At 39.9% G+C, this 14,690-nt stretch overlaps 1 protein-coding gene across 2 annotated transcripts; it reads right to left on the reverse strand.

Annotated features, from left to right (window-relative positions):
• Positions 1-256: 256 nt before the first annotated feature.
• On the reverse strand, positions 257-5,632 carry LOC119489278. Of its 2 annotated transcripts, XM_037771514.1 has the most exons (6): positions 5,538-5,632; positions 5,290-5,418; positions 4,960-5,179; positions 3,917-4,089; positions 1,145-1,210; positions 257-962 (listed from the first exon to the last, which is right to left on the reverse strand). In XM_037771514.1, exons 1-5 carry the CDS (start codon positions 5,562-5,564, stop codon positions 1,175-1,177), a joined length of 585 nt encoding a protein of 194 aa, XP_037627442.1. In that variant the 5' UTR covers positions 5,565-5,632; the 3' UTR covers positions 257-962; positions 1,145-1,174. The 2 variants fall into 2 exon arrangements, with proteins under 2 accessions (XP_037627442.1, XP_037627441.1); XM_037771513.1 differs by having other exon boundaries at positions 400-1,210.
• Between the last annotated feature and the right edge of the window lie 9,058 nt (positions 5,633-14,690).

Raw genomic sequence — 14,690 nt, forward strand, 5'->3', positions numbered from 1 at the left:
GCACGGTTTAGCTGTAAAATGAGAAAGGTTTGTGAAGCCGCCGCAGTTGTGAAATCTGGTGAAGGAACGCCAAGTTCCGGTAACATGACCGGAGCACAGCCAATAGGAACGCTCTCTCAATGAAATGACCTGTGATTGGTCAAAGTCTCCCATCACGGGCTAGATTTTTTAAAGTCTGAAAACAGAGCCATGAGGAGGTGCAGAAGTCTAGTTTTCTCTCAGAACACTTGAATTACAATATGCTGAAAGGTTATTATGGAATTTTTGCCCAATGATGCCAAAAATATACCGCCTATGGCCACTTTGAATTCAAGTTTAATTTTTAATTTATTTGCACACACATAAAACCGCACAAAATCCAGTCAATGAAAAAAAAACAAGAAAATGTGTCAGGAGAGGTCAAGAAGACAGGCTTATACAAAGGACCTCACCCCCAACCCCAGAAGAAGAACAAAACAATAACAAAAAAGGAAGAAAGAACTAAACTAACATGAATTTTAAAAATACAACAAAAGCTAAACAACAACAAGAAGCACAAAAAATTTGCAGAAAAACCTAATCAAACAGTGGAAAGCAATTCTATAAAAATAATGAAATACATAAAAAAACAGTACCGATAAAAAGAAAAAAAGAAAATATATCTAAAAATATCAAAAGATAATTAGACATGAATTCAATGTGATGATAATTTCCTTTTAAAATTTTCTAAGGATAACGAGCTCTTGATAAAATGTATTTTGGTGTTCCATATTTCTACACCACGATATCTGAGGGAGTACTGGCCATGTTTTGTTTTGTAAAAAGACATTTGATGTTACAATGTCAGCTATCACAATATCTGCCTACATTTACTACAATAGATGCTCTTCACACCTGTGGCAGTGTGTGCATGGTGGTTTTTGTTCCTCATCTCATGCTTGTTACTATTTAGTTATGACAATCTGTTTTGGTTGAGTTGACCTCTTTCGTGCCAATAAAAAAGCAACAAGTGGTTTGGTTCAGTGACACATTTTTACAAACTGAACATGCTCAACTGCAAAACAAATACATGAATCTCACTGAAAACAAAGTACAATAAATAGTAAAAGCAAAAATAAAATCACTTGATTTGATTGATTAAATTGATTTTTTTGTGTCTATTTACATGATCTCAGCTTCACCACTTGTTCTGCCGTCATCTTGAAGACCTCATGCAAACAGCTTGAACAACCTGAACGACCACAAAAAGAGACAAAACAGCACAAAACAAATCAACTCAGCGAATTGTTCGACTGGAAAAAAAGACCACCCACAATGTACGTTAGAAAACAAAACCTAAATATGGAGGCTGCTGTTAGAGGAAATGGTGCCTCAGAGCAGGGGTCGGCTCGCCTACGGTCTGTCCTCAAACCCAACATCATATAATAAAAGGTGTCAAATTCCTGCTGAGACAAACAGCATTACTCATCTACAGGATATGGGGTTTTCACACTAAACATATATAGTTTATATATATATATATATGAATATATATATACACACTGTCAGAGACGTATTCATTTAACTATGTGCTTATTATTGAGGCCGTAGTTAGTGGTGGTGTTGTACTGGACTTTATATATTGAAATGTCTTTCTAATATTCCTCCCCCCTCATATAAATGGGGTCGGCAAAACATTAGAAACATGTCTAAATAGAATGCAGTCCAGTTCAACACCACTGCAAATTATAGTCTCAATAATAAACATATTGATCAATTAATACATCTCTGACAGTGTCAACAAAAACAATATAATTCAAATAATTATTGTCTTTGTAAATGTAGAATTTATGGCTGAGCTGTTGTATTTGATTGCATTAGATTTTACAGGTGTACCAGTAAGATGTGCATTGTGTAGGATCTGGCGGTAAGGTAAGGAGATTGCAACCAACTGAAGCCTCTCCTGTGTGCCAAGCGTGTTGGAGAGCTGCGGTGGCCGAAAACGCAAAGAGCCAGTGTGTAGAGCATGTGTGTATGTGGGAAGTGAGTGGTGAAGCGAGAGAGAGAGAGCAGCGGGCGGGAGCGAGTATCGTTATCGACTCCGGCCCAAGCAGGAGAAGTTCTCGGCTACTATAGAAACATGGCAGTGCAACATGGCGGACTCTGTGTAGAGGACCCATTCCCTATGTAGATATAAACGGCTCATTCTAAGGTAACGACAACACAACGATTCTTATTTTCAGTTGATAAACCATCCATTTCTTCCAATAGATCCCCCTAATTGTTACACACTGGTCCTTTAAACTGTAGGACAGACCAACAAGTCTTCCAAATTAAATACCAAAATACGTTGTTTGTCCATGCCCTCTAGAACGACATATAAAAAATGATCTGACGCCTCCATCGGCAGGGGAACATCATTTTACTGTGCCCTCCAAAACTTTTACAAATCCATAATGATCACTAAATCTGTTTTATGATGTGACAGCGATATGGTTTGGTTAGGTTCAGGCAATGAAATGACTTGCACAGAAGTGATTTGCTTCTCTGCTGCATCTGTCTCTTGTGGTGTACCTCAAGGCTCCATCTAATTTAAATGATCCTTCCACAGAAGGCTGTTTTTAGAAAACACTGTTATACCTTTGTAATTCCCCTTCAATACCAGGTGACGTCCAGGGTTTTAAGTGTCAAATGGTGAATGACAAAAACTTTTCTTGCTAAATAAAAGTAAGACACAGATGTCTTAAAGGTCCCATATTGTAAAAAGGGAGATTTTCATGTCTTTATATTTATCATAAAGCAGGTTAAAATGCTGTATAAATACCGTGAAAGTATTTAAACGCAGAATCTGCAGAAAAATACATAGCCTGTATTCAGAAACTGTGCCTTTGAAACAAGCTGTCAGGATTTCTGTAACTTTGTGATGTCACAACTGTACAGTATATATAAACCACTTCACAGTTTTAAACGTAAACATTCTAAATGTGTCCCACTTTATTTCTGGTTGCAGTGTATGTGAATGACATCAGCTGACAGGAAGTAAACATGGACCGTAGCTATTGCCTAGCAATGCAATTCCGTTGAAATGCGCTAAAACACCGCATTTGGGTAGAGGGTAAATACAGGTATATTCAGACAGACAGCAGGCCTATGAGAAAATAAAGTTTTAAGTATAAGGTATAAGTAAGGTATAATGTACAGCAAGCCAGTCATTATTGTGAATTAAAGCGGAGGGGTGGACCCTGACGCGAAGTGCGGTCTTGCATCGCCCTGAAGGGAATTATTTCACAACAATGACCCGCTTATTACACGGCTACTTACTTAATAAATCAATAATTTGACACAGAAACGGTCCGCCAAAGTCAGACATCAGAACTACATCCATAGCAACGGTCTGTTATATATAGCAGCGGTGTGTTATAAAGAAATAAAAGACCATAGAACGCTGTGATCGAACAATCAGAATCGAGTATTCAACAAAGCCGTGTAATAAAATACTAGTATGAACCTGAAAATGAGCATAATATGGGACCTTTAATTTTTAACGCCTCAAATTTGCAAATGTCCATGAACATGCAATAAATCTCTGTGTCACTTTTGATTCTTGCGAATTTAAAATACAGTAATTCTGTCTGTAAAATGGAAAATTTTACAGACAAAAGAACAGTCAAAGGATGTTAAATTTTTTCACTTTAGATGTATTGCGAAAATAAAACCTTTTCTCTCTTTTATATGTTTTTAGTATTGATCAGTAGTATCTCCCCTATTCCACCGTCACACCGCTTAAAACTTCTGACCAATTCCTCCTCTCCATTATACATTCCCATTTATTATCATTCTAATTATCTATCTATAAAGCACTTTGGCCAAGTGCTCAATAAATAAATTGACTTGACCACTTTTGCTTCATAACCTGTGACAAATCCATACAGTGCGTGAAGAAAAATAGTTTATTTACCTGAATGCTGATGAGAGATAAAATGATTTTGGTGAGGCCCACTGCCACGAAGCCTATACCACTCCACATGACTGGCAGGTCCTCCACTTGATTGTGGCAGGGCAGGTTGGGCTGAGTCAGGTTAAACTCAGGTGTCGTTGTTATTGTTGTCAGGTCAGCCTGGGTCACACATGCTGTATTCAGACAATAATAGAAGAAATCAGTGTATAAAATAGATACTTCAGTGCAGATAGATCTCATAGACGATTAAACATTATTCCTTCAAAAAGTTTAGCAGACAATTTTACAACATTTTTTCAATGAAATTTCGTTTATATCTGATATATGAATGATTTTATCAAGCAGAGGTAACATATGTCTTTTGGTAGACGTTTTTTTTAATGAATGGTAGAATATGTATGTAGGGAAAAATGCATAACTGTCACAGTGGAAAGGAAAATATTGTGTGTTTGAGGAGATGGATAAACGTTAAGGCTGTTTCCTGCTTTTTGATGTGGCTTGGCACATTCTGTGACTGTTTGCAGATGCAGAAATGAGGTTAAAGTAGAAATTTGGGTCATAAACTTGAATGAATTTAAAATATATACATTGCTTTGTCTGTCAAACAGACACATATAAATGTGTAAATAGACACATCATTTTGACAAAGCTCTCGATTTTGGTGCATCTTCAAAAGCTGTAACCAAAAAACTCCAACACACTCTTGATTTTTGTTCATTAGTCATGTATTTAACCCTCTACTACTATCATATTGGAATATTTTGACAAATACATAAGAGTTTAATTCCAATCTTGCAGGTGTTTATTTACAGTTCAAGCAACTCACAGGTTGCAACTTTGATACTGCAACTTTAACTGTTAAATATGAAGGGACATAACCTGTTTCACCTGCAGCTGCCATAAACATTGTCACTGCATTAGAAATCCCAAATTTAGAGACATCAAAAAAACTTGTCAATATGTGTGTAGCTCGGTTCAGATGCTTTAATTGAGTATATATGCATATTCTGCCAAGTGTGGTAGAAATTAAATTCAAGGCTTACCGTGAACCGTCAGGTCGACTTCCAGATTCATATTTTGACCCCCTACATTTGCACTGATTTCGCACTCGTAGGTGCCCGAGTCTTCAGGCGTCACCCTGGGGAGCAACAGACTGTATTTCTCACCAAACTCGGGTTTGTGTGAACGAGTGAAGGGGTAGTACTGCGGGGTCTTGCTATCTTTACTCTTCCTGATGATGCCAAGTTTCTGCGAATTGTTGATCTGTTTTAAAGTAACAACCAAAAAGTCATTTGTATACAGTATATCCACATCAGATTGAATGAAAGTCACTGACACACAAGATGAAACTATTTATGAAATGGTTCACTGACCTTGTACCATGCAACAGAGATGAAATCCCTGCTGTCAATGGCTTCATCTGGACACATCACTTGAACATCTTCATAGCAGTTTGCATTATTTTCTGGCCGACTCTGGGTTGCGTAATGCAGCAACAGCAGCTGAGACAATCAAACCACCGATATGTTCTATTAGTGTACAACAGCATCAATCAACTAAACTACTTTTGTTTGTCTTCTTGTTTGAATTTTATAATTATATAAAGTCAGAGTTAACTCACCTTAATGAACAATACCTTCTGGGACATGATTTACACTCCACCCGTCACTTGAGTTAGCTGTAACAGGTATTGTTTTCACTTCTCTTGAAATGCAGTCAGTTTCCTGTAAAAGGGGCCACATTTGAGCAGAAGGTATTATTACTGTAGGAGGCTTTCATTGTCTGAGAAAATATGCCACCACGTGGTGCTTGAGAGGAGTGCATAATTACTGTATTCTTACTGTAACTCTTAGTCATATCATTGTTGTTTTTTTGGAAAAAACATTTGTCACTTCCTTAACGCTCATGGTTCAGTTCAGTTCAGATCTTTGTTGCTCTAGAAGATTTTTTTCAGCAACGCAGCTTAGAGAGTAATTTAAAGGGGAGTTCCACCAATTTTACAGAGAGTCAGTTGTATAATGTCTTTTGTGATTGATGTTACCAGGTTTATCTCAGATTAGGCTTGAGACTTGAAATTATAAAAGAAAGGCTACATTACAAAGTGTGGGATTTAAAAGAGGGTCTAATTAAAGATACCATGATGAGTCGCATGAAATTGTAGGATCCAGTGTTTTGGGGCCATGATAGAGATTCAAAGTGAGGGTATCTCGGCCTCTGCTGATTCAATTTTGACTGAAATGAGTCTTGTGAGTCCACCAACCTTATGGAAGTGCTATACTGCTACTCTTTCCCCTTCCTCTTGTTCCCTGTTCTCATTCCCAGGGCGTTAATTACAATGCTTTGGCGTGGCCCTTGGCGACACACAAGGCACCCTTTAGCATCTGTATGAGACGCACCAGGTTTTCAAGTAACTACAACGTAAACCCATCCGCATCAACATTAAACGCTTAAAGAAAGTGGTCGGGGTGTGTGGTGACGTAGTTTAAAGAGCGAAAAAAACACACACAGGGCGGGCGGCAGGCGCGGTGGTTCGGTCCAACAAACAACTGTTCATGTCCCATGCGTTAAGTTTCACTTTCACTTTACAATCAGCTGTTTGTTCTGTTTGTGTCCCTTGTTTACAACGTTAAGTTTCATTTTCACTCTACAGACGTAGTAACAGCCCAACCATGATGTTTTTTTCCTAAACCTAACTATATTGGTTTTGTTGCTTAAACCTAAGCAAGTGTTTTTGTTTTAATTCGCAACACTTACCACGTGTTTACTGCAGCGGTAAAGTGACGCCACAGGGTGGCGATTTGGGTTGAGAACGTGTTGCAGCCTCTCTTCCCGTTTAATGTTTTGTTTGTGTGTGTGTTGGCGTGGTCTCCCTTCCTTGTTCTCCTGGTTCCCCGCTCTGCTCATCATGCACACCTGCCTACAATTGGCTCATCACTTCTCCTACCTACCGCGGCTCTTCAACCATTCAACCACAGTGGTAGTTACGCTTCTAGGCACACTTAGTTCATAGTAATTCATTATCTTCGTGTTTCGTTTGACTAACCTCTAATCTCTAGTCTCTCTCGTGTTCCAGGATCATCAGCAACCTCTTAACCTCCAAGCTACCCCCAATTTCCATACTCACACCAGCCCTGTTCTCCGTTATCTTCATTCTTTCCTGCTGCCACTAGATTCCCATTCCCTGCCAGCTTCTCCTCTATGATAAAAAAACTTTTACCACCACCACCCTGTCCGTGTCCTGCGTTTGGGTCTCTCCTGTGTTCATAACAAATACTAAATCGTTGGATTGCTCCTTAACACCACCTGAAAATCTTGATTTTGCTGACCTCCAGTGGTTCAGTGGTCGGTTATGCTTTAAAGGTCCAGTGTGTAGGATCTGGTGGTGTCTAGCAGCGAGCTCCCATGTGCAAAGCGTGTTGAATAGCTACGCCATTTAGAGCAAAGCCAGTGTCTAGAGTGTGTGTGTGTGTACATGGGAAGTTAGTGGTGAAGCAAGAGAGAGAGAGCGGCGACGACGGCAGCGAGTAACGTTATAGACTCTGGCCCCAGCAGGAAAAGTTGACAGAGTTTGGTTTGTCCGTTCTGGGTTACTGTAGAAACATGGCGGTGCAACATGGCGGACTCTGTGGAGAGGACTTGCTCCCTATGTAGATATAAACGACTCGTTCTAAGGTAACGAAAACACAACGATTTATATTTTCAGGTGATTATACTCTGATATACGGGTTCACACAACTTGGGTTTATAGTTCTTTTGAACGGCCAGACTCAAAGGCGGAGTGAAAAGCTGGTCGTCATAGAGACGTATCAGACACAATATCGTTTAAAAATGGGGATAATGGCGAACATTTTCAGACAGTATCTCCTGGAAGGCATGTTGGACTCAGTTGTTCACATGAAAAGTGACAGAAAATCTTACCTCTCCGCAGTGATGTAGAAGTGTAGGGTGTGCAGGTACACTGTGACATCACTGTTGGTGATGTCGTGGTTACGGGTGCAACAAAGCAAAACAGACGATTTCAACCAGAGAGGATCATATACAAACAAACAAACAAACAACAGTAAGGCAACAAAAGACAGTGGATGAATACTAGGGCTGTCAAACTTAACGCGATAATACGTTAATGCAAATTCGTTTTAACATCACTAATTTCTTTAATGCAATCAATCTTTCGGAGGTTGTAGCAAGTTTTAAAGCTAGAGTGAAGATACCGGTATCATATGAAACTAGAAAACCTTGACAAATCCCCCTTTAAGGTACATTTTGAACAGATAAAAAATATGCGATTAATTTGTGATTAATCGCGATTAATTATGGACAATCATGCGCTTAATCGCGATTAAATATTTTAATCAATTGACAGTTCTAATGAATACTACACATGTAATGAGTAAGAATTAAGATGACAAATTATAGGATAATACAAAAATTTAAAAGTGTTTGGCTGTATGTGGGTCAGTGAGATGTTTCTCCAAGAGACTGAGTGCCTGGAGGTTCACATCAATCACACGCACACACACACACACACATACATACACACACACACACACACACACACACACGCACACACACGCACACACGCACACACACACACACACACACACACACACACACACACACACACACACACACACACACACACACGCACACATGCACACACACACACACACACACACACACACACACACACACACACGCACACACACACACACACACACACACACACACACACTCTCTTATGAGTCTGGCTCATCCTGTTGTTTTCATCGCAGGGAACTCCCCATTGTCTCCCTTCAAGCATATTATTTGTAAGTGTCGCTCTTGTTGACAAAGGAGGTCGATATATGGTTATTAATAGCAGACTGGCTTTATGGAAAAGGGAAGAGTGAGGTCTTCGGATTCCACCATCTGCATTAAACAATGCCTCATTCAGCAGCAGCTGGCACAGCGAGCGCAGGAACGTAGAAATCTACTGATGTTAACACAGAACATCAGTGGAAATGAGGATTTTTTCGGCCGCTTCCTATTGGACACCGGTAACTGCAGCTGTGAGCGGTTTTAGATTTATGACAGGGAGTAATCTCAGCATGAGAAATACGCAGCAAATACAAAAGCACGATGCTCCACACATTTTTTAAATATCTCTCACTCATTAGTCATTGCAGATGTTCTGTGCTGCATTTATTAAAACATCTTAATCAAGCACAAGGGACTTTTACAGTTATACAAACTATGTGTTAAAAGGAAATAGTAAAGTTCATAAGACTTATCAAAGTTGTGATTCTCTAAAGGTTTAATTGTTTGGTGTGATTGTGGATGCATGCTCTCCGTGCGGTAGTTAAAGGGTGTTGCATGCCACAGTAAATCCCAGAGGTTGTTAGCACGCCCAGCTGCTAGCGTAGGTCTCCATGTTTCTGTCAGCGAGGTTGTTCACTGCACACTCTTTAGCCTCTGATTGAGGAAATCCTCTGTTTGCTGAAATGAAATGTCCCAATGGTTCCGCCGTCTCTCTCCCACAGGTCCTGTACACAGATACTTTCCCATGAACACTGTGCATGTTTACCGGGGTTTGACAGATATATAGCTCTTTGATGGACCTTAACACTACCAATGTTCTGTGCAGGAGAAGCTGATATTTTGAGATAGTTCTAGCCATAATTTAACACTAAGACTTTTAACTGAAACCAAATCAAATCCTTCTTCTTCTTCTTCTTCTTCTTCAGTTCTATGAGATCTTTATTGTCCTACAAGAGGAAATTCTTTCAGCAGCAAGGAAGCATAAAAACATAGAACATAAACATAATAAAAACACTATAAGACAATTGAAGACTTGTACTGTACATGCATTAAGGAATACAATAAAAGGTCAATGTGATATAAGCAAAGACAAACTGCAACAATAAGAATAGGGACAAGTTGAAGGGGACCCAAGAGGCAGTGTATGGTAAAGGAGCATTTATCACACATATGAACTGTTGCACCTCGTTTTTAGAGACCTGTGTTTCTGACAAGAAGAGGATGTCAAATTCCTCAAATTCAGATTTGTTATGAAAAATGTCTGACACAGAAAGCTGTCGCTCACCAATCATTTGGTGACAAAAACAACATGGTTGGGCTTAAAACTACGTTTGTACAGTGAGAATGACACTGAACATTATGAACACGGGAAATGATTGAACAGCTGATTGTAATGTGAAAGTTAAACTTAACGCACAGGACGCGAACAGTGGTGAAAGTCTTGTGTTTGTTGGACCCATCCACCAAACCCAACAACCCACCCTATGTGTCTCTTTCGCTCCTTAAACTATGTCATCACACTCCCGACGCACTTTCCCTGTGTATTTAATATTGACGCAGATGGGTTTACATTGTCGTTAATGGAAAGCCCGGTGCGTCTCATACCGACTCTTAAGGGTGCGTTGGTATCGAACGCCGCTGGCTGTGACAAAGCTTTGATATTTGACGCCCTTGGAATGACAAAAGGGCTGGGCCCGATCACATACACTAACATGCACCAAAAGGCAAGTGGCCGGCACGGCTATGTCAACAAAGCACGGAGAAGCTCTGATTACAACACACACAGAGGGAGAGAGACTTCATTCTCTGCTCAGGTAGACATTACCCCTCTATATCTTTACATAGCAAATTGTTGTTTGCTGCTATATTAATGCTCTGAATATCAAATAGAGCACCTTTAAGGCAGAATGATGAAACACTATGGGAAACACTACTACCTGAAATTGAAAAATCTTTTAACAAAGACAACCTAGGTGTTGGTAAACTGATTCCTCTTCTAATGTACACATGCTCACACACACACACACACATCTCAAACATACAACATAATAAATATATGCAGTCAGAGATGCCATATATTCACCCAGTATATATGTTTTTTTATACTCTAGTTTGATCTGAATAATACATTTGTTCTGTACTGAATATAACTGTAACTGGCTGAAAGGATTCCTGTCTTTGTGAGGCTGCAGAGCTTCATCACACTGCCTGTTCAATTGTTTGTTTAAAGAAGCAACAAAAACCCCTTTCAGTCTGTATTACTGGATTCTCACCTCTGCCTCTGGGCTTTGGCAGGCTGCTGCTGAGTGCTGGAGCTTGATTGTCTGAGCCTGCAGCAGAACAGAGCCGTGTTACGGCGATCTGTATTGTTCCCTAATTTCTTCTCTGGGATTTCCTCTAACCAGCTCCCCCCAACCCGCCCATCCTATCCACTGCACAGCCCTCCATCATCCTCCCTCTGTCTGAAGGCCTTGCCAAACTCTCTGGCACATGAAAACAATTGTTCTTGTATGTTCGAGGAGACACAGCCGCCTCCTCAGACAGGCTTTTCTCCCCCACAGAGGCTCAGCTGACTGCCGGGCAGACACACGTCCTCCTCCTCCTTTTGGAAAAAGTGGTCATGTTCAGTAAAATCGGAAGCGAGGTATCTGATTCCTGAGCCACAAAGTGACTCAGGACCATTAATATCTTTGACATGCAGGTGGAGCGGGGGGCCATCTCCCCTGCCAGTGAGGGTTTGAAACTGACTGTGAGAGCAGAAGCTATTAAAATATTACCATGTGCAGGTTTATTTCTAACAAGAGCTCTCTGGCAAGACTACAAACTGCTGACGGTAAGCACCCATCTGGGAATCAGGACGGCGCTCCCAGATGATGCTGAAAAAACGCTTTACATCCTTCCCCGTTCCTGGATCATCTATTTTAGCTTTCTTTTTTTTCTTTGGAGAGGCAAAGGCATGAACACGTTTGAGCAGTCAGAGCAGTGATTTGTGTTTGCATGGAGCCGTTGCTTCACAAGAGTGTTTCCTGAATGCTTCCTCTTCTATGTGTTCAGATCAATAACTGTTAGTCAATCAACATGAAGGGCTGTAGAGGTTTCATTATGCCGGTTTCTTCTACGTTTATGCACAAATAACTCTCTGCAAAGGTCGACAACTGTAATCTGTAACGTACGATAAAGCACTGAGCTTCTCAATGGGCAACATAAAGAAGACACATTTTACACACTCAATATTGTTACTCTAAAGGGGTTATTTTATTGTACAATTAAACTTTATTGAACTTTATTGCTGCAGTGCAGCCATCTTGCATCCAAATCCGGACAAAAATCTTCCAAAAACCATCATCAAATCTTGTCTTTATTTTCAGCATTAAAGGTCTTATTGATAAAAAATTTATGTAGACAAATATGTTTTTCAAAAATAATACATCCACAGAGCTTTTAGGAAGGTGCTGAATAAAAATGTGTTTTTTCCTTAAATATATATATATACTGTATATATTGTGATTGTGAATTATTCACTTTAGAAAAAATTATGTTTTGTTTATCTCTGTGGAAGATATCGGACCTTTGGTTCCCACTTTTAACAAGGCTTGTGAGACGGTAGTACAATGATGTTCATGTGGTATCTCTGGGTTTTCAGCAATCAAGTTGCCAGTTAGTGTTGAAAAGAAATTGGCTGAGATTGACGGTAAGTGCCTGGCAACCACTTGTTGTGAAGTGAATGCAACATCTAGTGGCTGAATGTTATCAATGTTATCAATAGCACCTTTAAATCTCACACACTAAAAATCACTTGGGTCAATATAGCACCAACACAATACCAGGTTACCCAGTACTCATGGGTAAAAAAGAAACACCTGAGACAATGGGTTGTTTTGACCCAGTGTTAATGTCACTTTTGGGTTATTTACACAAACTTAAAATATGGCATGTTTTTGAACTGTTATAATCTACTCTACATGTAGCGGTGGAAGAAGTATTAAGATATATTAGCCTTAAGATTTCAGTTCTGGTTGATTTAGAATTTCTATCGGAGTGAAAACAATGGAAATGTGCTCAGAGTTTAACAGTCTGGAGTCTTTTTGTTGATACATGAACATAGAAATTGAAAAAAATCTATTTCTATGTACACAAGCTTCAAGTTTTCAGACTTGTGTGCATATAGTTCCATTTTTGTGTGTATACAACAGCATTTATTCCAGGAATGTCACCACAGACACCCAGTTTTAATACTGCAAATATATAAATATTGCAATACTTTCATCAGTGGGTCATAGGCTCAATCACCATTGTGTTACCTCATTTGGCTTTGGATAGTGACGACATTTATTTAAATGAAAATCTTCAAGATTGCCACTTAAAGTAAAAGAATGTAAAATACTCAATTACAAGTAAAAGTCCTGTATTATTTGCTAAATGTACTTGTGCAAAGTATAAATGTAGTGGAGTAGAAATCTATTATATCAATCTGTTTTATCACTAACAAATACATACAAGAGCTTTTTAATGTTGCAGTTGGTTAATGTGGAGCCAATGTAGATACATTGTATACTACTGAGTAGATTAGTAATACTGCATTGTATCATATGTATTTATGTAGAACTAGTAACTTGTAAGTGTCAAATACATGTAATTCAGTAAAAGCACAATATTGCCCTCTGACATGTAGTGGAGTTACATTCGTCACTGCTTACTGGTCATTATTTGTTACAGATTGTTATTAATGTTTATCCTTTGCAGTTTTTAATGTCACACAAACTTCGTTTTGTACAACTAACAGTCAATTTGTAACAGTTTAAAGGTAAAACTTGAGCTTGTTGTTTTTTATCAGGTCATATAATAACAACATATATAACATAATAACCGTATTTTAGTTTGGGTAAATAACTCAACTGTAATATGAAAATAACCACTGGGTCAAAACCACCCATTGGTTCTGGGTAAAGTTAACCCTATATTGTACTGGTGCTTTATTTTGAACCCAGTGGTTTTCAGTGTGCAGGCCAGAGGATGGAAGCAAAAAGCATCTCTCTCCCTCTCTTTTTGGTCTCTGTGCTACTTAGATTTATATTTATTTATATAAAGTTACCGATAGCAGAACAGCTAAGTAAAAAGTGTTGTTGTTTTCTTTTTCTATCTTTCCCAAAACAATAAACTATCGAGGTTATTTTTCATCCCAGGTCATAAAACTGGCAGCAGGAGGAGGAAGTGCTGTCTAGCTCCATTTCATCTCCGCTGAAATTCTTCCTGCACAAACTCTCTTCTGGGATTAAGAGATGCGAGCGTCCGCGGAAGAGGTAAAACTCACCAAAGCGAGGTAGTAAACCTTTACAGTGGTCCCCAGGTGGATCCTCGCCTGTCAGAAATGTTAAACAGATCCACGCTGACCTTATTTCTCCCTCCTCTCCTTTCCTCTGATGGGCTCTGCCATCAATTTGTTACCTGTCATCTTGGGGAAAAAAAACTTCAGAATTGGTTGAAATCTCACTATTTGGTTCGCTCGCGCTGAAAATCGCCACCAGAGAGCTGTACATCTGGGTCCCAGCGCCGGATGAAGTCAAGACTGGCGCTGACCCAAAGCCCGCCGCACAGAGAGTTCCTCAGAGAGGTCGGCTGTGCGTTGTTTTCCCTTCCTGTGCCTCCGTGACGTCTTCCTGCCGGGGGGAGCCTCGGGGAGCCGTTTGAGGAGGCCTCGGGGCCCCGAGCGTGGAGGACTTAGCACAGCAAATTCCAATTAGCCTGACAGGGCAGGTGGGGGAGGGGGGAGGGAGGGGATGGAGGGGAGCTCGGACCCCCAGCATGCACCTTTAACTGCCTTCAAATTCACTTCTCATACAGCCTCCTGTGTCACCGGGGAACCTCCCTCTCTCGTTCTGAGGACCAGGTTTGCAGTCGGATTCAGAGCGATGCCAGACAGGAACTTGGGCTCAGCTGTCTGTGTGTCTGAGCTGCGATCCGCCCGTTGGACTGAATA

Source organism: Sebastes umbrosus, chromosome 6 (assembly GCF_015220745.1).
Source record: "Sebastes umbrosus isolate fSebUmb1 chromosome 6, fSebUmb1.pri, whole genome shotgun sequence".
Classification (NCBI taxonomy): Eukaryota; Metazoa; Chordata; class Actinopteri; order Perciformes; family Sebastidae; genus Sebastes; species Sebastes umbrosus.